General features: G+C 37.7%; 2 protein-coding genes across 3 annotated transcripts in view; one reads left to right on the top strand and one right to left on the bottom strand.

Moving 5' to 3' along the window:
- FIRRM (FIGNL1 interacting regulator of recombination and mitosis) overlaps positions 1–19,840 on the bottom strand; it is a 43,724-nt gene extending 23,884 nt beyond the window's left edge. Inside the window, exons 1-9 of one of the 2 annotated variants that reach the window (XM_007172494.2) lie at positions 19,674–19,840; positions 16,132–16,171; positions 14,866–14,954; positions 13,179–13,283; positions 12,322–12,462; positions 9,876–10,041; positions 8,058–8,142; positions 6,221–6,359; positions 997–1,077 (exon numbers count right to left, since the gene is read on the bottom strand). In XM_007172494.2, the coding sequence (XP_007172556.2) occupies positions 997–1,077; positions 6,221–6,359; positions 8,058–8,142; positions 9,876–10,041; positions 12,322–12,462; positions 13,179–13,283; positions 14,866–14,954; positions 16,132–16,171; positions 19,674–19,784 (957 nt within the window). In that variant the 5' untranslated portion in view covers positions 19,785–19,840. Of the gene's footprint in view, positions 1–996; positions 1,078–6,220; positions 6,360–8,057; positions 8,143–9,875; positions 10,042–12,321; positions 12,463–13,178; positions 13,284–14,865; positions 14,955–16,131; positions 16,172–19,673 lie in introns of those variants that run through there. The other variant, XM_057546825.1, reaches the window with a different exon arrangement.
- A 75-nt stretch (positions 19,841–19,915) lies between these two features.
- On the top strand, positions 19,916–22,340 carry METTL18 (methyltransferase 18, RPL3 N3(tau)-histidine). Its single transcript, XM_007172499.2, has 2 exons — positions 19,916–20,079; positions 20,976–22,340. Exon 2 carries the CDS (start codon positions 21,187–21,189, stop codon positions 22,306–22,308), a length of 1,122 nt encoding a protein of 373 aa, XP_007172561.1. The 5' UTR covers positions 19,916–20,079; positions 20,976–21,186; the 3' UTR covers positions 22,309–22,340.
- The last annotated feature ends 1,021 nt before the right edge of the window (positions 22,341–23,361 follow it).

Raw genomic sequence — 23,361 nt, 5'->3', positions numbered from 1 at the left:
CTGCCTAGACAGCTTATCTATTCTATTCATATATCTTCAACAATCACTATGCTATCCTGATGACTCCCAAATAGACAGGTCTTCTTAAAATTATCACACAGTTTGAACATTTAAACTTTAACAACCTAATTTAGAAATATGGTAGAAATAATTTATAAACAGTATTTAAAGGCAAATTGAATTACCTTCCGAAAACTGATCTGTGCTTATAGAAATAATTTTGTTTATGCTTACAGAAATAAGTTTTTCAGAAAACTGAATAAAACTAGTAACAATATGGACTTCCCTGGTGGCGCAGTGGTTAAGAATCTGCCTGCCAATGCAGGGGGCACAGGTTCAAGCTCTGGTCCAGAAAGATCCCACATGCTGCAGAGCAACTAAGCCCGTGTGTCACAACTACTGAGCCTGTGCTCTACAGCCCAAAAGCCACAACTACTGAGCCCATGAGCTACAACTACTGAGCCCACGTGCCACAACTACTGAAGCTTGTGCACCCTAGAGCCCACGCGTCACAACTACTGAGCCCATGTGCCGCAACAACTGAAGCCCGCACGCTCTAGGGCCTGTGTGACGTAACCACTGAGCCCGCGTGCTGCAACTGCTGAAGCCGACGTGCCTAGAGCCCGTGCTCTGCAACAAGAGAAGCCACTGCAATGAGAAGCCCACGCACCACAACAAAGAGTAGCCCCTGCTCGCCGCAACTAGAGAAAGCCCACACGCATCAACGGAAACCCAATGCAGCCAAAAATAATAAATAAATCTTCAAAAAAAATTAAAAAAAAACAAATCTAGTAACAATATGATGGTAGCAACTTAAATGATATAACAGATGCTCAATGTTTAACAATTAACAATATCAAACCAAAAACCCTACAAAATATACTCTTGACTAAATAACTTCAAAAGATTGTTTTTGGCAGGAATAATAAAAACAGGATAACTTACAATGTATTGTTGATTTCACATTCACGCATTATTAAAAAAAATAAGCCTTACCTTAGTATAGTGCAAAAGGGAGTTGGCAAAGAAACGACACAATTTGAGTGTTTTCTGAAATAATCTGCAATCAGTATTATCCTGTTCCAAAAAAAGGAAATAAGAAAGCACAATAAATAGGAAAAGAACATGAAATTAGCTAAACTTGTAAATGAGACAATATTTTCTAAAAAGATCTCTTAATAAACAGAGTGTAAACATTTTCCATAAAAAAGTAATTCTTCTCTGAGTTGTTAGAAGCAATACAAACACACAACAAATGATGATAAAGATATGTCAAAAAATTAAACTCTACATCACTGAAAAGAAATCTTACTCTATAACAGCAAAAGAGGTGATCATTTTTGATTGATCTGAAAGTGAAAGAAACTTTAATACCTTATTGTTTTTTGCTATATGGGGATCAGTAGATGGTCAAAAGAAAAAGGTCTTACAAACAAAAGAATGAGATATAAAAGAAAACAGGTAAGACATGAGAAGGCAGTTCACAGAAAATACAAATTTCCAATAAACTAAAATTGAAAAACTCTAAATTACAACCTAATTACATATCTTTTGAAGGGGGAGGGGAGAGAATTATTTGATTAGCAAAGATCTAAGACTGATAATATCCCAAAGTTGAGGAAGTGGAGTAGTAAGCACTTAATTTTAACATTCATGGGAGCATAAAATAATACACTCTTTGCATTACTATTAAAAGCTAGAGTGTTGTAAATTCCTTGACCCAGTAGCAATCCCACTTTTGGAAATATATCCTATAGAAATACCAGCACAGGTATGCAATGCAATCTTTCTTATATAATGAAAATGGAAATAAATCCAGTATCCATCAACTGGAGAATGGTTAAATAGATTCAAGGTATAAAATTGGATGATGAATACATAGATTCATTATTTAAAAAAAAAAAATTCAAGGTATATTCATAAAATGTAGTAGCATAGAGCTATTAAAAGGAATTGGGTAGATATACCTTCACGAATACAGAAAGCCCTAAGACAGATTAAGTAAAAAAATCATGCTGCAAAACAGTATGTATAATATCATCCTATTATTATTTTTAAATGTGTGTTATGTGTTAATATTTCCTCCCTAACCCTCCCAAAATAAATCGAAATCTTACCTGTGGTTCTCTGTAGCAGATGAAAGTAGGATTTCACTGTTCATGTTAGGTATCTGTGTGATGTGTGAGGGTTTTCTGAGCATTTGTAAGCTGATAAGACACTGGGTAATGCCAAGATATCTATGTGTCTACAGGGGATGTAGAGGACAGTGGAGTCACCCTACCTGGATTGAAATCCTGGCCTTGCCACTACCTCTGCATGATCGTGGGAAAGTTACCAAGCCTCTCTATGAGGGTGCAGTGTGGCTTACACTAAGGTTACTGTGAGGTTTAAATAGTGTCTGACACTTAGGCAACTTAGCTTAATAAATATTGGTTGTTATGTCATCCAAATGTGTAATACACACTATAATCCAAAGAGCTTTAAATTAGTACCTTAAAATTAAGTCAGATAGGGCTTCCCTGGTGGCGCAGTGGTTGAGAATCTGCCTGCCAATGCAGGGGACACGGGTTCGAGCCCTGGTCTGGGAAGATCCCACATGCCGCGGAGCAACTAAGCCCGTGTGCCACAACTGCTGAGCCTGCGTGTCTGGAGCCTGTGCTCCGAAACAAGAGAGGCCACGATAGTGAGAGGCCCGCGCACCGCGATGAAGAGTGGCCCCTGCTTGCCGCAACTAGGGAAAGCCCTCGCACAGAAACGAAGACCCAACACAGCCATAAATAAATAAATAAATAAATTTATAAAAAAAAAAAAAAAAAAAAAAATTAAGTCAGATACATTATTATTTTTTTATTATTATTATTATCTTTAATTTGGAGAATAATTTCAAATGAAATAACTTTATTAACTGTGTATGTTCAATCTCTTTCCAAAAATATATCAAAACCTTAATTAAACCAATCAAAAAGGAATTGAATGATCCACTAATTGAGTATGACCCTTCATTTTTACCTTTTATAAAAATATTTGGAAATAGTCAATTTTCCTCAGCAAGAGTAAGTTAGATGAAAATTCACCTCTTTGATAATTATGAATATGAACTCTCTCATACACTGCTATGGAAGTTTAAAAGGACAGAGATTAAAAATGAATCTAAGATACTTATAAGATACTCAATAAGAAATTTTATTCGGCTTAGATGTCATATCACAAGAAACTGTTCTTGACTTCATGATTGGGTTCCTACCTTTACTCACATAGGCCAACAACCCGCAATTCTCCGAAGGTCACACTAGTCTATAATTACCTGCTTATACTATCTCCCAACCTAGACTATAAGTTATTGGAGGCAGAAAGATGTGGCTGGCTTAGTACCCAGCACCTTTTCTGGCACACAGTAAGGACTCTGGAGATAGCTGGCAAATGAATTAAATGAATAAATGTTGACACACAACTTATCATGTTTGCCTACTTAAAATTTTTCTTTCTCATTCAAGAGGAAATTGTATAAGATTTGGTTGAAGACTCTGGTTTTACTTCATTACTAAATAGCATACCAATTAAATCTAGAGCTGATTTTCACATTTTCAAAAAGCAAGTGTACAACACAAATACTATCCCACCTTGATTTACTCAACTGTTTAAGTCAGAAAGTTTGCATCTCAATGCCAATAAAAAAGGGGTGGGGATATAAACAAGGAAAACCATTTTTAATGTTTCAAAATATTGAGTATCCAGTCTTCCTTTCTTTAAATAAAACAAGAAAAATACCGATAAAATCTGAATGTAGTGAGCAATGAATCTAAGTGTAGGCAACAGATATAAAAATATGAGTTTATTTTCTGAATATAACTTTCAGTAAGCATTCTATGAACAAAAGTAGGAATTACAGTGCAAATTAAATTTATATCTAAGAGCGTTACAAATAAATTTCCCTATCTTTATAGAAAAACTAAATTATTTGTGGCTAAAAAGCTTGCTACAAAGTCTAATACAACAGTCTCATTTTGAAACCATGTTCAAGACTTAAGAGAGAATAAATATCTATTTTAGGGGCTGTCACGGGTTGAACTGTGTCCCCTAAAAAGACAGGGTGAAGTCCTAACCCCCAGTACCTTTACACTGTAGATGCAATTAGTTCAGATGAGGTCATACTGGAGTAGGATGTACCCTTAATCTAACATGACTGGTGTCCCTATTATGAACATAGGTGATAAGAAGAGACAGGGAGAGGACACCACGTGATGATGGAGGCAGAGACTGAAGTTATACGGCTGCAAGCCAAGGAATGCCAGTGCTGGCAGAAACTAAGAAAGGCGTGGAGCAGACTCTCCCCTAGAGCCTTCAAGAGAACAGGGCCCTGCTGACACATTTCAGACTTCTATCCTCTAGAAGTGCGAGCGAACAAATTTGCCACCTGATTTGTGGTAATCTGTTACAGCAGCCTCAGGAACCTGATTTAGGGACTGATACATCTACATGCTTCCATAAATAGCATATTACCTATGAAATCTAGAGGTTTTATTCTGATGTTTTTAAAAACAAGGTGAAAAAACTGCTTGGAAGAGTTTAATGAAATAGTTTGATTCTTCAATAAATATCAATAGTGAACAGCAGAGGGCGATGCTAATCAAAATTTAGAGTTAAGAATGGAGAAACTACACAGACCTTCTCAAAGCTCCATTTCGGGCAATGGACGGTAAGTAGTGCTACTTTCGTTTATCAGTACCAAGTAAGTAAAGAAAAACAAGTAAGGCAAAACATGAAAATTTGCTTGGACAGTTAGGAAAGTTTACGATTTAAATTCTCTGATTTTCATATACACGCAGTTTACATACACTGAACTTATGTATTCAATACTTCATGTACAAATAGCCATCCTGGTCAGGTACCCTCGGGACTTCTCTTTCTTCTTCCATTATAGACTATACTGTGGCTTGGGCTTTCCCCAACTTACTCCTGTCCAGGAATCTCTGTCTAATCTTACTCTCCAAGTAACTCTAGCTGGGGGATCTGTGGTGTCAAGATAAGCAAGATGGAAATTGGAAAAAGAGGAGGTGGAGGTTGAGGATACAGATGTACAGGATAAAGGTGGATAGGGGAACGTCCTTCCTGCCACTGACACAGGATACCCATCAAAATGCCTTCTCCTTTCGGGAAGGTGAGGGGAATCAGAAAGGGTATAGGAAGCAAGTGAGGACACAAAAGAAAAGGAAAAAAGAACGAAAGAATGTAAGGGAAGGATAGATAAAGAGAAATAGAAGAGAAGCAAGAAGGAAAGGGTTTGCCCCTTCCTAAAGTTACTCCTCACTCCCTCTTACCAACTTCAGGACCCCTTTTCAAACTTCCACCCTCCTCTCAGGTTTGTCTTTCCAGATCAGCCCTGCCCCATGAGTTGTGACCAGTGTTTAGGAACTGGATGAATCCTTACATGTCCACCTGCATAGCTGCTGGGCAGGGAAGAGCACAGGTACAAAGGAATACCCTGTATCAGTTTGCAGGTCCACAACAGGAAGGGATGTTACTGTTATTCTACGGAGAAATATTTAACTCATTTTCCCACTGAAATTATTGCTTATAACTGTTAGGTCCTGAGTACTATTAATCCTATAATTTAGGACTATTACGAGTTAAACAAACTTTAAAGAGCTAGTCTGAGAACAGAAGGCACTATGTATAAACACTGTTATAGGAAAGTATACTGTAATTCCCAATAAGCATATTACAGATTTTTAGCATACAATCTGTTTTATAAAAGGGATGCCAATTCAACACTATAACTTTTTGAAATCAATATAAATGTAAGTATACACCAAGTATACACACAGCTGTATACTGCATCTCTACAGGTTGTAATGGATTGGTGAAGAAAAGGTTGACTGTGGCTATATCATCAAGACGACCTTAAATAAATACAGGACTAAGGAATTAGATTTTTGTCCAAGGGTAGAAAAGATTCTGAGGAGAATGCCTTGACCAACCAGTGAGTATATAAAAAGGCAGGGACAGATAGACTATAGATGGAACAAAAGCAGATAGGGGTCTAATGCAATGCTCTGAGTGAAAAGTAATTATGGGCTGTAAATAATCCCACAGATTAAAGACAAAAACAAAACAAATTAAAACCCTTTTAGGTAAACTGATCCGTAGATCTAAACGAGATTTAGTAACTGCCAAAAGAAAAAGAGCTACAGTTCACAGTGTTGTTAGACCATATTTTTACCTGCGCATCTGATTGTGTCATCTGCTCAGCTAACTGCAAACAAGAATGGAAGGAGAAAAGAATGTCTTCGCACAAGCTAGTAATTATATCTTTGTGTTTCAGCTGACTCTTTATAACCGACTGGTGCTTAAGGCTCTGCCTAAATGAATAAAAAGAAAAGAATATAATCACCACAAGTAACACATCAAGTAACTTAGGACCATAAAAATATGACTTGAAAGAACATGTAAAAAATCAAAATGCATCATATATATTAGACACGGCATAATTAAGATGTGTTGACGTTACCTCTGAAGCTGTCATGTTAGTTTGACTAAGTTGATAATTTTTTTCTTCTCCTTATAAAATATTAATTGAACTCTTACTATATGCCAGGCACTCTGTGAAGCCCTGGAGATAGAGGGGTGAATGAAAAGACACAATCTCTGCCCTGCCTGCATGGAATTTCTGGTCTAGCACAAAAGAGAACATTAAATAATGTAAGAATAGTTAATTGATTACAGCTGTGATGAATGCCAAGATGGAAAAGTCCAGGGTGCTACAACAGAGAGATCTAATCTAACTGATTCTCAGGGTGAGGATAAAAAGGATGCTACCATGAAGACCTAACACTTAAACTGAGAACTGAAAGATAAGCAGGAATTAGCAAGGTGTAGAGTACACGAGAGAAGCATCCTAGGCAGAGGGAAAAGCTGTGAAAAGGCTCTGGGACAGGAGAGTGTGTTATGTTTGAGCTGAGAGCAATGGAGATGGGCTGGTGAAGAAGGCGGGAGCCAGAGAGGATTAGGTTGTTACTTTTAGTAAACTGGGATGGATTTTAAGCAGTAGAGTGACATGATCTGATTTACATTTTTAGAAGATCAGTCTGAATGCTTGATAGAAAATGGATCAGAGTGGGGCAAGACTGGAAGATATTCGATGATGATGGTGATGGTGATGGCGATGGTGATGGTGATGGTGATGGTGTGATGTGGCTAATTCACTGAGCACTCACTATGTGACTTGCAGAGTCGCAAGCATTTCACACTGATAAACTCAATTCTCACTATAACCCCACAAAGAAGGTGCTATTGTTATAACTCCCACTTTCAGATGAGCAAACTAAGACTCAGAGAAGTTAACCAAATTGCCTAAGAGTTCCAGAGGGGTAAGTGATTTCAGAATGGATTCAAGCATATGCAGTATGGCTCTGAGTTGACACTTTGAACCACTGCACTATTACTTGTTGGCAACGTAATGACCTGGTGGTGCAAGAAAAACACCTAAGACCTGAAAGTATTACACTACCTTTAATGTTTTATGCATATGTATAAAGTAGAGGTTCTTAACCATTTTTACATCTCAACTATATCTCCTCCCACCCCCAAGAATCTGATGAATGCTATGGACACCCTCCCTAGCAACCCTTCATAATGCTCTAGTTAAAATTATAAATGGAATTAAAATTGAACAACTCAAAAGTATATAATGAGGGGATTATATTCAGCTCTAATTATAATTATTAATTTATCTAAGCCTGGAAATAGGATACTTGATAGTCAGTTAAACAATAGTAGCAGTAGGCAAATGGTTAAGATCCATGGCCCATTATTTCAGATGTACTAGCTAACTGAGTAGAACTTTTTTTTAATTTTAGAGAGAGCAGGATAAAGAAGTATGATTTAGTTTGGGAGCTACATGTACAACATTTGGATTATAAGAGAGCAGTGTCAGTAAATATTGTACACGCCCATACAAAATGTTTTAAATGCAATCTAAGAAAACTTACAAATAATTAAGACTTTGGATAAGGAAAATAGATTACAAAAAGTAAAAACAAAACAAAACAGAAACTTACTTAATTATAAATTTCCAAGTATTGGCATGAAATGCATGGTCCATACTGGAAATAACAGAGCAGATATCCAACAATGAATGAATAACTACAAAGAAAGATAACAGAACTCTTAGGACATTCAAATGTCATATGGGGTGAGTTTCTTCTATATTTAAAAATACCTACTGAACAATTTTGACATTTACTAAAACAGGCAATACAGTTTGAAAAAAATTATCTCAAAATAATTAGTGAAAGTAAGTGTCAGGCTTTTGATTTAGGGTTTTTATAAATTACAGAAAATTAAGTTTGATGTTTACACCTACTCTATGACCTAAATAAAACTAAAAATGTTCAGTGGACTAAAAATTATGCCCTATTATAACTGAAATATTCTACAGATATTCGAATCAAAAATGACAAAATATACTGCTAAGGAAAGAAAACCTAACAAGGAAGAATCAAAATGAATTTGTACAGTACTCATTAAGGCTTGTACTCTGCCTGAGGTAGATTACTTGTTAAAATGAGCACAATAAACCCCCTTTCTGTGTCCACGCTCTTAAGTCAGTTCGCTTCCAAAGACCCTGGGCTTCGCGACATAACTTGCTTTGGTCAACAGGACAAAAATAAACATAAACCAAGCAGAGACTTTAAACGTGCCTGCACACTGGGGCCTGCCCTCTCTTGCTGCTCTTAGGACCCCTGAGGCCATCAGCAGGTAGCTGAGCCTGGGCTAACCTGCTGCATGATGGGCTACACGGGACTGGCTCAGGACATTATCTCTCCCTCTGCCGACAAACGACCATGAATAAGGTCAGTGACCACAAACACACGAGTGACCCAGTTACACCATGTGAAGCAGAGAAAGCTGTTCTACCTGAGCCCAGCCTAAAACACTAACTCAGAATCATGAATAAATGAAACAGTAGTTGCTTGATTTCTTTCTTCCTTTCTTCCTTCCTCTCTCCCTCCCTCCCTCTCCCTCTCTTTCCCTCCATCTCTGCTTCCTCCCTCTCTCCCTTCTTTTTTCCTTTCTTTCTTTCTTTCCTTCTTGCCATGCCACACGGCTTGCGGGATCTTAGTTCCCTGACCAGGGATTGAACCCAGGCCCCAGCAGTGAAAGCACCGAGTCCTAACCACTGGGCAGCCTGGGAACTCCCTAGTAGTTACTTGAATGTAATAGATTTTTGGGTTGGTTTGTTACAGAGCAAAAGATACCTGATAATACTGCACAAAACCACCTTACTCTCTTTATGCTGAAGCTATGAATGCAATCTTTTCATTAGAGTACTGCTTTTCAAACTCTGGGCCATGATCCATTGGTAAGCGATGAAATTAATAAAGTAGCAATCAGCAATTCTTTAAAAATGAAATAGACTATAATAGAGTACGTTATTTCAAGTACAACAAATAAATGTAGTATATACATACACATTCACAAACATACATACAAGTATGTAATTATATGTGTTCTGGGAAGAAATGCAAACTTCATTTCTTACTATGAAGTTATGGTTTAAAAACTCTGAAAGCTACTGCTTCAGAATTTGGGCGACTTTAGAGGGTATAAAATTGCATAACTTTCTTTGTTAATCATTGTGGAGAAACAACCTACTTTGAACATTGACTAAATATATAAATCTACGTTAATGCATCAAATATCAATTTTACAAAATCTAAAATTTAAGAGATTAAGAGTTTATTGGGTAGGATTTAAATTTTTTTACACATAATATCATGAATCATTAGAAACAACATTGGGTTCAATAATTTAACTGATGTACAGTTTATAGTCAATATACATCATATACTAAGTAGTAAGTTTTCTTCACTCACCTACTACCATATTCAAAATGTCATCATTCTCATCTATTAAAGGGTCCATGCAAACCATATCCAGCAGTTCCATTAGCTGCTTTTGAAGAGAATAGGCCTCCTTGAAAAGAGCCTGCAGAAGGTCTGAGACTAGGTGTAAACGCCCAGAGTAAACAGATTCGCTATTCTGATCACAAAGAAATGAAAACGAGAGAAAAAGCAAATCATAAAAAACTCAAGAGCCAAATTTATTTTAATTCATTCTATCAGAGCTCATAAATGCAATGCTTTTAGAGAGTGGGTGGGTGGGGAGCATATGCAAAACGTGGGGTGCAGAATAGCATCAGAATGTGAGCTGGTGCAGCCACTGTGGAGAACAGTACAGAGGTTCCTCAGGAAACTAAAAATAGAATTACCATGATTCAGCAATCCCACTCCTGGGCATATATCTGGACAAAACTATAATTCAAAAAGATACATGCATGCGTATGTTCATAGCAGCACTATTCATAATAGCCAAGACATAGAAACAACCTAAATGTCCATCGACAGATGAATGGATAAAGAAGATGTGGTACATGTATACAATGGAATACTACTCAGGCATAAAAAAAGAACAAAGTAATGCCATTTGCAGCAACATGGATGCAACTAGAGATTATCAGACTAAGTGAAGTCAGAAAGAGAAAGACAAATACCATATGATATCACTTATATGTGGAATCTAAAATATGACACAGGGACTTCCCTGGTGGCGCAGTGGTTAAGAGTCTGCCTGCCAATGCAGGGGACATGGGTTCGATCCCTGGTCTGGGAAGATCCTACATGCCGCAGAGCAACTAAGCCCGTGTGCCACAACTAGAGCCTGCGCTCTAGAGCCCGCGAGCCACAACTACTGAAGCCCGTGCGCCTAGAGCCTGTGCTCTGACACAGGGGAAGCCACCACAATGAGAAGCCCACGCACCGCAATGAAGAGTGGCTCCCACTTGCAGCAACTAGATAGAGCCCACGCACAGCAACAAAGACCCAACGCAGACAAAAATAAATAAATAAATTTATAAAATAAAAAAAAAATATATATATGACACAAGTGAACCTGTCTATGAAACAGAAACAGAATCACAGAGAACAGACTGGTGGTTGCCAAGGGGGAGGGGGTTGAGGGAGGGGTGGAGTGGGAGGTTGGGGTTAGCAGATGCAAACTTTCATATATAGAATGGATGAACAAGAAGATCCTACTGTATAGCATAGGGAACTATATTCAATATCCTATGATAAATCATAATGGAAAAGAATATTTAAAAAGAGTAAGGTACATGTATATATAACTGAATCACTTTGCTGTACAGCAGTAATTAACACAACACTGTAAATCAACTATACTTCAATTAAAGAAAAGAATTCTCACCAGCAAAAAAAAAAAAAAAAATGTAATGCTTCTTAGTGAATGCCATATTCGTTCATTAAACAAATGTTTAGTGAACCTCCATTATATATAGTGTACTCTGAGAGATGCAGGTATGTATAAAATATGATTTCTGACTTCCAAGATCTTACAAATATAGAACTAAAAGGGAACTAAATAACGTTAGGCCCGGTGCATGACATTTCAGTATCCTGTCACCAAAGAGAAGCATGAGTTAACTAGCAATTTTCATTCACCCAACAAACAGCATTATCAAAACTTCCTGTGACCCACAAATCCTAGGCCAGAGTTTGTGCTTTAAAGCTGTCTCAGGACTAAATAAGGGTCAGTGTCCCTTTAATAGGCACCTAATTGTTAAGCAATTCATCTGAGCCACCAATGCCATGACAGAACTATTTGAGGATCCCTGTGACTTGACACAAATCTGTATCACTTCTTTCCTTATCAAGAGGAAATAGAATAAGACAACAACAACAAAACTGCAAGAGCCCCCTTTTTAAGATTTCTTTATAACTACTTATTTTGAAACAAATATTTACATACATGCTCTTTGTTCTATGGAAAAATGCACTGCAATAATATAGGTTAAAATGTAAACTTATGAACAAATACTATAAGCACCACAAACTCAGCCCCTTTGCCCATGGATTCTAGGCCATTTAAAGTGTACTTAGGGCTTCCCTGGTGGCGCAGTGGTTAAGAATCCGCCTGCCCATGCAGGGGACTCGGGTTTGAGCCCTGGTCCAGGAAGATCCCACATGGCACAGAGCAACTAAGCCCATGTGCCACAACTACTAAGCCTGCGCTCCAGAGCCCGCGAGCCACAACTCCTGAAGCCCGGGTGCCTAGAGCCCGTGCTCTGCAACGAGAGAAGCCACCACAATGAGGAGCCCGTGCACCACAATGAAGAGTAGCCCCCGCTCAACGCAACTAGAGAAAGCCCGCGCACAGCGACAAAGACCCAACGCAGCCAGAAAAAAATAAACAAAAATTTTTTAAAATGTTTAAAAAAAATAAAGTGTACTTAGACCCATCACTCACCTTACAATGTACAAATGTACTTTTGATTACATGTAGGACTGAGGAGGGAAGACTGTGAATATTTTCTAGAATGATGGATTCCTGAGTGGCACAGACATGCTGAACACATCCTGTAAGAGCTCCTAATAGCTGTACCATTGTCTGGAAATACGGAAAGAAGTTTCATTCAGAATATATTTTCTGTGTACCTAAAAGGTGTCAGACAATATGCTGAGTGCTAGGGATACAGCAGTGAGCAAAATGGACCCTCTCTCTGTTCCTCCTTACACATAACTTCAGTCTGTCAGAACTACAAATATTAAAAGTGGCTAGGGACTTCCCTGGCAGTCCAGTGGTTAAGACTTCGCCTTCAAACGCAGGGGGTACAGGTTCGATCCCTGGTCGGGGAGCTAAGATCTCACATGCCTTGTAGCCAAAAAACCAAAAATTAAAAAACAGAAGCAATATTGTAACAAATTCAATAAAGACTTTAAAAATGGTCCACATCGAAAAAATCTTAGAAAAAAAAACAAAAAAAAACTGGCTAGCCATTTGGTTAAAAAGAAAAAAAGAAAAAAAGAAGTTGGAATCCTAACCCACAACATCAAAGTATATGGCAGGTGTTCTACATACATACGCTTTAGAATTACAGGTAGGGCATGCTATCTTGATTACCTGTCTTCTTATAGGAGTTTAGATATTTACTAAGCATGTAATTGTATAAGAAATTCAGAATTTATGTTTTTTGCAATATCTTTATATCTTTAATTGTATAAATTTAATTCTAGCATTGGGGCATTATATAGAGAATATAAAGCTAATTAATATCTCACACTCTTTAAGCTCTCCCACCCCTCTTTCTAATATATTTGACATACCTGTAAAATATTTCTTAGAGTGGTCTGGATTTCTAAATTTTGGCTTGATAGTCCTCTGGCTTGACTGGTTAACTCATACATCATGTCATCAAATAATCTCACAGTCTGTGAAAACAAAGCAGGTCATAAATAGTAGTAACAGAAGTCACTAAAAAAGGAAAGGCATATCTTCAAAGAAATAAATTAGATTTGATTTTGCATTATTAACAGCCACGGGATATTGTCTAGTGTAACAACTGTACCTAATAAAGTTAATAAAATATATATATTTTATACAGTGTTTCTATAGTATTTCTATTTTTTGTATACTATTTTTCTACAATAGAACCTCCTTAAAAAAAAAAAGCCTCCAACAAAAATTGATTTGTCTTCCACTTCTGTGATTTGAATCTACTTAATAACATCCATAAAAAAAGATCAAAGTTCATTTTTTGGTGATGTAACAAAAGTGCTACTCTTACACTTAAATAAATAAAAGATGATGATCTTAACCAATCAACATCCATGGGAACATTTACAAGGATATTTTCTGGTAGTGGTAATGAATTTGTGCTGAATTACCTATTCACTTGTTTTCTAACCAGTTCCCCTTTCTGACCAACTCAAAATACTATTCCTGGGTTAGAGACATAGTACGTGACCTCAGAACTAAGTGTTTTTGTCTGCGAAACATTAGCCAACCTAAGATCTTAATACTCTAAACAAGTTAAATGGCCTGAACACTACACTACAAGAATAACCACAGTCAGCAGCACACTGTAATTAAAGAGGGCGCTGCTTCCCATAAGCCTGTTAACACTCAACATCTCGTTTTCATCTATATATTAGCGGGACCTTTTTTGGCGGTCAAGAACAAATTTTAAGAAACTTTTTAGATAGAGAACAATCGAGTGAATATGAGTAAAAGGAGTTCTGATAATTATTTGTTTCAAAGCTAAACTTAGAAATCCATTCCAGTAAGAGATTAGTTATCATAAAAAAAATGTTTCATTTTGTCACCAAAGTATGTTTAGTTCCCACAATTAAAAAAAAAAGTTATGACTCTGCTTTTCAGAGAAAAGTTATACCACATATATCTAAAAGGTAACAATGCAGTTGGTGAATCTGATATTTTCTTTTAAGTTACTTGATTTTACCAATTTTCCAGCCATTTTTATTCTAAGGCTTCTTTAATAAATTTTGGCTCCATTTTTCCCTACAATGAAATTTAACAGTTATTAATAAATTCTACAGAGAAGATAAAGAGACTTAACTAACTTCATCATCCATCCCAATTTTCAATGAATAGCTTTAAAATACAAGAGTATTTAAAACCAACTACAAATAATGTGAATTCAATTAGTAAAGGATCCATACTCTCTGAAAATGTTTTTTTAACTACCTAATAATCATACTAACACCATCATATTCTCATATGAGATCTATTTTTAACTATTTTATTTGTATTTCAAATATGTGATACATTGGGAATTCCCTGGCAGTCCAGTGGTTACGACTCAGCACTTTCACCACTGTGGGCCCGGGTTCAGTCTCTGGTCAGGGAACTAAGATCCCACAAGCCTCACGGCGCAGCCAAAAAAAAAAAAGTGATACATTAAGAAATTAAGAATAAATGGTCTAAAACTGAGGCCAGATCTTAACAGCCTTTATAACAAGTAAATTGATTAAGATAATAATAGTACTATACCTTTGGCAGCACTTGTGAAAAGAAAGTCTGTTCCAATGTCAGGTGGTTCATATGAGGTAAAAACATTTCTACAATAATTTTCAGAATTTCTATAAAGGAAAATAGTAACATATTTTGTAGCAATATTAAGTCATGTCAGCCAACAAAGATCACTACTCTCCCAGATTCGAGCATATGTAAGTACTAGCAATCAAAAGCTTTGTACAATTTCAAAATGCCATATTCTATGTAGAGAAACTATTAACAATTAAACAACCTGAAAAACTAGAAAAATTTTAAAAAACAAAACAAAACAATGTATGTGTCCAGCAACTGAACATCAGTTAATGGATGTGGGTACATCTACTGAATAGGATCTGCTATCATTAAAATGATTGTTAGAGATTGTTTAAAACCATGACAAAATGTCCACAATACATTAAGCTAAAATGAAAAAACTTCCAAATAGTGTAATTCCCATCTTAATATATATAAACATGTATATACAAAGAATAACAGATAGGCTGGCAGGAATATATAGAATCAAGATGAGAATGTCCTATGCCAAAATCTTAAACATTTCAGATTAATGATTGTTTTATTATCTTTTCTGTTTTTCTGCATGTTACAAATTTTCTATAATGAATATGTACAACTCTCATACACAGGATAAAAAGTTACTATTCCTTAAAAAAATCAGACCCCACAGGCAGCACACAGATCCAAGATTATAAACAAATATTCCACAACCAAGTGAAATGTAAACAGAAAACTCAAAATATATGAGTAAACTCTGCAGGATAGTCTTAACTCTCTACCTCTCCTCCTAGCTAAATAAATAAATTACGTCAAGTAAGATTAATGAAGACAGATGAAGAAAGTCAACTTTTCCAAATGACAAATCTGTCATGCCTAAACAATCAGCCTTTTGTAACTTAGAAAGTATTTTCTAATTGACACTAACATGTGAAGAGGCTGAAAGTTATTAAGTAGACTGCAAATTATGTTTTATATTAGTCCAACCAATTTAACAACTAACATTTAAAATTTACAATGTGCTTATACACACATTATCAAACAGAACTTTTGGTATCTATCCAAAATGGAATTTAAAACTTTAAGTACTGTAATTTGAAGTAATTCGGTCATTTTAAGTAACTGAAGATTACAAAGGCTGTAACGCTACAATAGGAAGAATAAACTTAAAGGGAATACGAAACTGGGATATGTGGGACTCAGGCCTTAAAGACATCAAAGTAACCGTACAATTAAGATAATTTTACTTACGAATATGCTCAATCCAACTGTCAGAATGCTGATACATAGAGTAAAAAAATTAAGGAAGATACTAGTAATACAGCAGTAAGATATTCACTACTGAGAACAGATTTTAAAAGGACCCTTCTTGAAGTTTAAGCAATGATCAGTAAGAGATTGAAATTAGACTAAAATTACTGGCTTAATTTTGCTGTTAAAAAATATAATGTTTACTAGGTATAATGAAATATAATGAAAATACTTTAAGGAAATGTTTTCAAAATTGCTCAGGGATAAACTTATCTTTTCAAACTATGTGTACTTATGACTTATTTCTGACAGACGAGAAACAGTCTATAATAATCCATGGGTTTCTGGTTTCTGAAACAGAAATTTCTTCCTCCTCAGCATTTCTATAGTACTTTATTTGCACCTGTCTTAAGTCACTGATCACCTCCTATCTTCTTTTCATGTTACTAGCATATCTATCTTACCACCTTATCAGACAGAAACTCTTCTGCACATAGAAGCTTACAAATATGTCATAATAAATTATGCTATGTTCATTACAAATGTTAATCACATTATAAACTATACACTTTTATACCATTCAGAATAATTGTTAGAAATGTTTTCCTGTAAAAATAATATACGAATTATTAAAGTATGTGTCAATAAGAAAAATGAATAAGCCATAACTCCGTCACAGTAATACAGGAATTGATTCTTTTTCTGAAATCTTACTTTGCATATACATATCTTACAGCAGCAATCAAAATGAGATATAGTCATTAACTCATTTTAGTTCAGTAGGGTAGAATTTGCCTCGTGGATAAATTTCAGTAAAGGTCAAAAAATTTCTAGCCTCTTCCAAAATTAAACATAAGTTATGATTATGCAGACATGCACGTAAAGACTGGAAAATAAGGGACTTCCCTGGCGGTCCAGTGGTTAAGACTCCGCGCTTCCACTGCAGGGGGCACAAGTTTGATCCCTGTCAGGGGACTAAGATCCCGCAGGCCGAGCGGCGCGGCCCCCCCCCCCGCAAAAAAAAGACTGGACAATAACGTGTGAAATGCAAAACATGAAAATAATTACGTTTGGGTGATGGAGTTACTGAAAATTTCTTTCATTTGTTGAAAAAGTGTTGAAGTAAAACCAAAAGCTGAAAAAAAAGTTATCTAATGAGATTTTCAGGCAGTTTTAAAACATGACAATATTTTTTAGCCCTTCACTGAATGCTTACTATGTGCCAGGCACTATTCTAGGTGCTGGAGAAAACAAAATTCCTGCCTTTATGAACTTTACAGTATAGCGAGGAAAAGTAAAAAGGAAACAAAGTAAACAAGATAATTTCTATTAAGGTTACTTCTGCTCTTTAGAAATCTGAACAGGGCAATGAGATAAGTATTACAGACTGGGTTTGGGAGAACCACCTAAGACTGAGGACGCTGAAAATGGCTTGCTGACGTGACATCTGAGCTGAGACCTGAATAATGAGATGGACAAAAGGCTGAGAGAAGAACAAACTACGCTGAAGGATCAGCAAAAATGAAGATCCTGAGGCAGGTGAGCTTCATGTATTTGTGGACAGAATGTAGTGAGCTAGGTAAGGGAGGAGAAGGCTTAGACCATGAGGAGCCTTGAAGGTAAAAGTTTAGATTTTCTTCCTAATTTGTTAAGAAGCCACTGGGGTGGAGGGAGTGGTTTAAAAAGGAAATAACATGTTTTTCACTGTGAACTTTTTTTGGAGAATGGATTATAAGAGGACATGAGTAGAAGCAAGGGAGCTATTAACAATAGTTCAGGTGAGAGGTTATGGAAGTCTGAAAGAGTGGTAGCAACCAGGATGGAGATAAGCATTCGGATTCAAGATACAGTCTGAGGTCAGAAACAAAAGGACTTGCTGATTGGATGTGTAAGAGAGAGAGAGGACTTAAGGTTTTGGCTTGTAAAACCATTTATTTAGATGAAGAAGACAGGGGGAAGAACGGGTTTGGGTTCTTTTGAATTTTAAGTTTGAGATGCAAAACCAGGTGGGAATGTTGACTTTTTTTTTTTTTTTTTTTTTGATGTAAATAAACAAGCTTGGGACTTCCCTGGTGGTACAGTGGTTAAGAATCCACCTGCCAATGCAGGGGACACAGGTTCGAGCCCCAGTCCGGGAAGATCCCACACGCCGCGGAGCAACGAAGCCCGTGCGCCACAACTACTGAGCCTGAGCTCTAGAGCCTGCGAGCCACAACTCCTGAAGCCGGCACGCCTAGAGGCCGTGCTCCACAAGAGAAGCCACTGCAATGAGAAGCGTGCACACCGCAACGAAGAGTAGCCCCCGCTCGCGGCAACTAGAGAAAGCCCATGTGCAACGAAGACCAAACGCAGCCAAAACTAAATAAATAAATATATAAAAAATTAAAAAATAAAAAAAAAACAAGCTTGACTTTCAATTATTGAAGTCCCCCTATAAGCTTGACAAGAAAAAGAGGAACCGTGTTTCTTATCTTTGTTCCCCCGAAGCCTAACACTCTGCCTGGTACATATAATATTCTGTACCTAGTAAAATTTTTTGAGGAGGAGGATGGCTATTTGCTACCGAAATCAAAAATCCTTGAGGACAGCAGTTCCATATCTACTCGATAACTAAGAAAGCGCTTTGGTACCTAAGTGGGACTTTGCCAATACCCAGGTGAATGATTTCTACGTGACCGTAATATTTAAATTTGGTTTTAGCTGTAAAAAAAATTATTTTTGCAGTGTTCAGACTCTCTCAAGTGAAGGTCTTTTTTTTTCGTTTGAGCGTAGTTTTATGTGCTCAAAGCTGTTAAAAAAAAAAAAATTACCCCTTAACATGAAGGGCTAGGACTCCAGGTACACTTAAACCAAAAAGGGATTCGACTACTAAATGACCTGCATCTGGACAACGGAGGCGTTAAGTACCTCACACCCAGCAGATGAAAGCCAATTAGCAAAGGAAGCAACTCCTTCTCACCAGCGATAAACCGAAAGAGGTTCAAAAAGGGGAGGGGAAGAACATTTGCATTTACTGAACATCTTACAGACTTGGCACCATGTCAGAACTACGTCCTTTAATTTGATTCTCAAAATAGTGAGGAAGGTATTCATTTTCACCACCCATTTTAGATATGAGAGCTCAGAGTATCTCGCTCTCTCTACTTCATCCAGTCAGCTCACCTTACAGCTCAAGCCTGAGTCCTTGCCTCCCCCCGCTCCCCCCGCCCCATGGAAAAGTATTCACGCTTAACTGCAGGTACAGAGCAACTCAAAGGCCCAGAGGAATGGCAGAAAACGCCACATCCACTGCCAAAACCACTGGCAGAACACCTCTGCGAGCCCTTCGGATGCCAAAGCCAGGCATGCCTTCGGTCTCGGCACCCACGGCTCTCGCTCGCCCTTCCTTCCCTCGCTTACTCATCTCGCTCATCAACAGAGAAAGGAGAGGGTTGAAGCCGCAGGAACCCAACACGGCCCGGCAGCGGGTGTGATGAGACAGGAGAGAAGATTGGAGACAGGCCCCACACCCCTCTCTAGGTGGAAGTGACAATGAAGGATATAAGGAGACGAGGCAGGACAGATGGCAGTTCCCGGCGGCATAGCTCCTCCGGCCAGCTACTTAATTCTTCCAGGGGAACCGCGCTCGCCGGGACAGCGCGTTCCTGAGACATGCTGTCGCCCAAGACCAAAGCTTCGAAACACTCCCGCCAGAGCCAAGACCGGAAACTCCCACCGTCCCGGCAGGCCTTGCGAGCCAAAACCATAGAGAGGAAGGGCGCCGCTTTCCTTAGTGAGCCCGGGCCCCACACGACTGGGCTTGTCTGGCCCGCGGAGGACTCGACTCACTGGTGCGCGCTTTCAGTCCGGAGGGTCTGGCCGGAGTACTCGGGAGCTGGGAACCTGCCGGGGGGCTAGCGTCCCCAGGTCTGGATCGCTGTAACGTTGCTTTGAGACGCTTTGGGGGAGGTGAGTGCCGGAAGTCCCCAGAATTGCTACACTCCGTCCCTTGGGGATTTGAGGTGGCACATCTGGTGTCGGGTTTGACCTGGGACCTACAGCCAGAAATGACTGCAAGTCCCGCGGTGAAGTGGGATAGAAACAGGCGCCTTCCTACTCATTTAATGTGTTGACCCTACTCTGTACATCCTATGTAATGGGGATAAAGACCCACCTGCCAGAATTGTTGTGCAAATGGAAGTAGACGGTATATTTTAAGTGTCTAGCACAGTAGATACAGAGAAGTCTCTTTATTAACTTGCTTCCATTTTCTACGGACCTCCCCGCACAGTTCAGTGCCCTTATTCTGTGTCAAGCTAATCTTTACTAATTACTCCACAGTTACCTCACTCACTCCCAGTACATTTAGGGCTGCTGGTCTCCGCGAAATGTTTGTAGTGAGGTCATCTGAATGAATTTACACACATCAGAGCATACCTGTTCCTGTTTTTAAAGGGATGCTCATTTATCGAAATACAATCTTCAAGTCCTGTTACTTGAAACGGTAACAGACTGAAGAGATTCTGGCAGTTTAGGAGGTTAATATGTTTGGGCAGGGTCGTGACAGATGAAACACACTAAATAGCTAGGCTTGTCATTTCCTGCCTGAGAATTTTGGACTTTACGTTATTTCTAGTTGTTGCTGCTGCTGTTATTTTGTTTGTTTTTACGGTTTATTCTCTTCTCCAGCTTTTGAAACCTGAAGGGTGTGTGTGTTTCCAAGTCTCCTTTATCTCCCTGTCCCTCCACCGCTTTCATAGAAAAGGCAGCTGCTGGGGGTGGAGCGGGGGACTGTTTAATATTACATTTACATAAAATGTGTCATTTTGCTTTTTAATAACAATTTTCCTTTTTTTTTTCTCCAGAGCTAAATTGAAAAAAGAGCAAAGACCTCTTAAAAGTCATTTGGAAATATCTCTGAATATTTGTAACTGTGTATAAGCAGCTAAAAAGAAATGGACCTCCAGCAAAACTAACAGAATAATTGAAAGCAGGTTTACGTGTGTGTCATCAGTTCCATCCAGAAGTTGAAGAATCTTCGTTTGAGTTTAACGATTGTGTTCCTTTTATGAGAGAATGACTTTTCAATTTAATTTCACTATAGAAGACCATCTGGAAGATGAATTAACATCCCTTGGAGACGGAGCCTTGGCCCTAGATTCCTCAAAAGAGTCTTCAGTCTCAGAAAGACAAAAAGGTACACATAGAGACAAAAAACGTTCTACAGAACAGTTTGACCTGCTTCAGGATCATTTGTGGGAACATAAGTCAGCAGGAAATGCAGGTCCCTCTCAAGACACAGACAGGTCACTCAATGCAGCTAACAGTTCAAGTAGCTTGGAGCCACATGAAAAACAGCCCTGCTTGAGAGTTGCCAAAGAGCATGCTATGCCTAAAGATTTAAAGAAAGTGTTAGAAAATAAAGTCATAGAAACATTACCAGGTCTCCAGCATATGAACATATCAGTAGTGAAAACCATCTTGTTGAAAGAGAACTTCCCTGGAGAAAACATCATTTCAAAAAGCTTTTCTTCTCACTCTGATCTGATTACAGGTGTTTATGAAGGAGGCTTAAAAATCTGGGAATGTACCTTTGACCTCCTGGCATATTTTACAAAGGCCAAAGTGAAATTTGCTGGGAAAAAAGTGTTGGATCTTGGTTGTGGATCAGGGTTGCTGGGTATAATGGCGTTCAAGGGAGGCGCCAAAGAAATTCATTTTCAAGATTATAACAGTGTGGTGATTGATGAAGTAACCTTACCTAATGTAGTGGCTAACTCCACTTCGGAAGATGAAGAAAATGATGTAAACGAACCAGATGTGAAAAGGTGCAGGAAATCAAAAGTAGCACAAGAACTATGTAAATTCCGGTTCTTTTCTGGGGAGTGGTCAGAGTTTTGTAAGCTTTTACTAAGCAGTGAAAAACTTTTTGAAAAATATGATCTCATTCTTACCTCAGAAACCATTTACAATCCAGATTATTACGGTCCTTTGCACCAAACATTCCTTAGATTGTTAGATAAAAATGGACGGGTGCTCTTGGCCAGCAAAGCACATTATTTTGGTGTGGGTGGAGGTACTCATCTCTTTCAGAAGTTTGTTGAAGAAAGGAATGTATTTGAGATGAGAACACTCGAAATAATTGATGAAGGACTAAAGAGATTCCTAATTGAGATGAATTTTAAGTACCCCAGTTAATGCCCACTGAGTGTCCTAAGTGAAATAAACAAAATAACCAAAACCTTATTTTGAATGTTTCATTTCTGCTTTGCTATTATTTTTTTCTGAAATTATGGTGTTTGTTTAGTTTTGTTTATCCAAATAAGAGACCAACTATATTAGCAACATTGTACTTGCTAGGTGAGACTGAAAAAATAGTGTTCCTCAGTATTTGAAAAGATCTCCTAGGAAATCATTTTGTAGGAAAGTTTTCTGTTCACCACTTTCATTCTATTTGACCTTTCTACCACCTTTGGCATATAAATTTGTTCCCAGGAAAATCTGCCATTTCTTACCTCAAGTTTGAATTTCTTCCCTGTCTTTGTCAGTTTCTGTTCACATGTCTTTGTCAGTTTCTGTTCACATGTCTTTGTCAGTTTCTGTTCACATGACGTGCCTGATCGATCACCATGCTGTTAATTCTGAAGACATACATATGTATCACTAAATGATTGTGAATCTAAATATTAGATTGAAGGCCTTGGGCAACTAGGAAGAAGTTTTTGTTTTGTTTTATTTTTATATTCATTTATCTTGTATAATAAGAATTAGAATGCTGAGCAGTTGAATTCAACATTAAGATGGAGGAAATAAGGGGAATCATGATAGAGAATATAAAGGTGGTACAGAAAACTTACAGTGCTCTTAGCCCTTTTTAGCCAAGGAAGTAGGAGACGCTAGGGTCTTGGTAGGAGGAAAAAGAATAGGAAACAGAATTCCGGATTCTGGGGAGTAAAGACTCTTCACTAGTTAAGTAGGGCAAAGAAGGGGAGAAAAAGTATTTTGATTCTAATGCAAAAATGTTCACACTTAACATATCTAAAATTGGGGTCTACCTTACTGTCTAATAATTATTGTACAACTGGCAGTATTTTTTTCTTTCTTGAAGGTACCTAAAATAATGGTACGACTTGGATTCAATGAAATGTGATATTTACTGGACATCTGTTAACTAGGCACTTTGTATATATCTTGCTTAATATTTATAACCTCATAAAGTATATATCATCCCCATTTTAATAATGATCATAA

The sequence above is a fragment of the Balaenoptera acutorostrata genome, chromosome 1, assembly GCF_949987535.1.
Source record: "Balaenoptera acutorostrata chromosome 1, mBalAcu1.1, whole genome shotgun sequence".
Lineage (NCBI taxonomy): Eukaryota > Metazoa > Chordata > Mammalia > Artiodactyla > Balaenopteridae > Balaenoptera > Balaenoptera acutorostrata.
The sequence above is the reverse complement of the archived record's forward strand: the minus strand, read 5'-3'. Positions and strand labels throughout refer to the sequence as shown.

Excerpts from the sequence above, each read along its gene's own strand:
- METTL18 (XM_007172499.2), top strand. The coding sequence starts at position 21,187 with ATGACTTTTCAATTTAATTTCACTATAGAAGACCATCTGGAAGATGAA.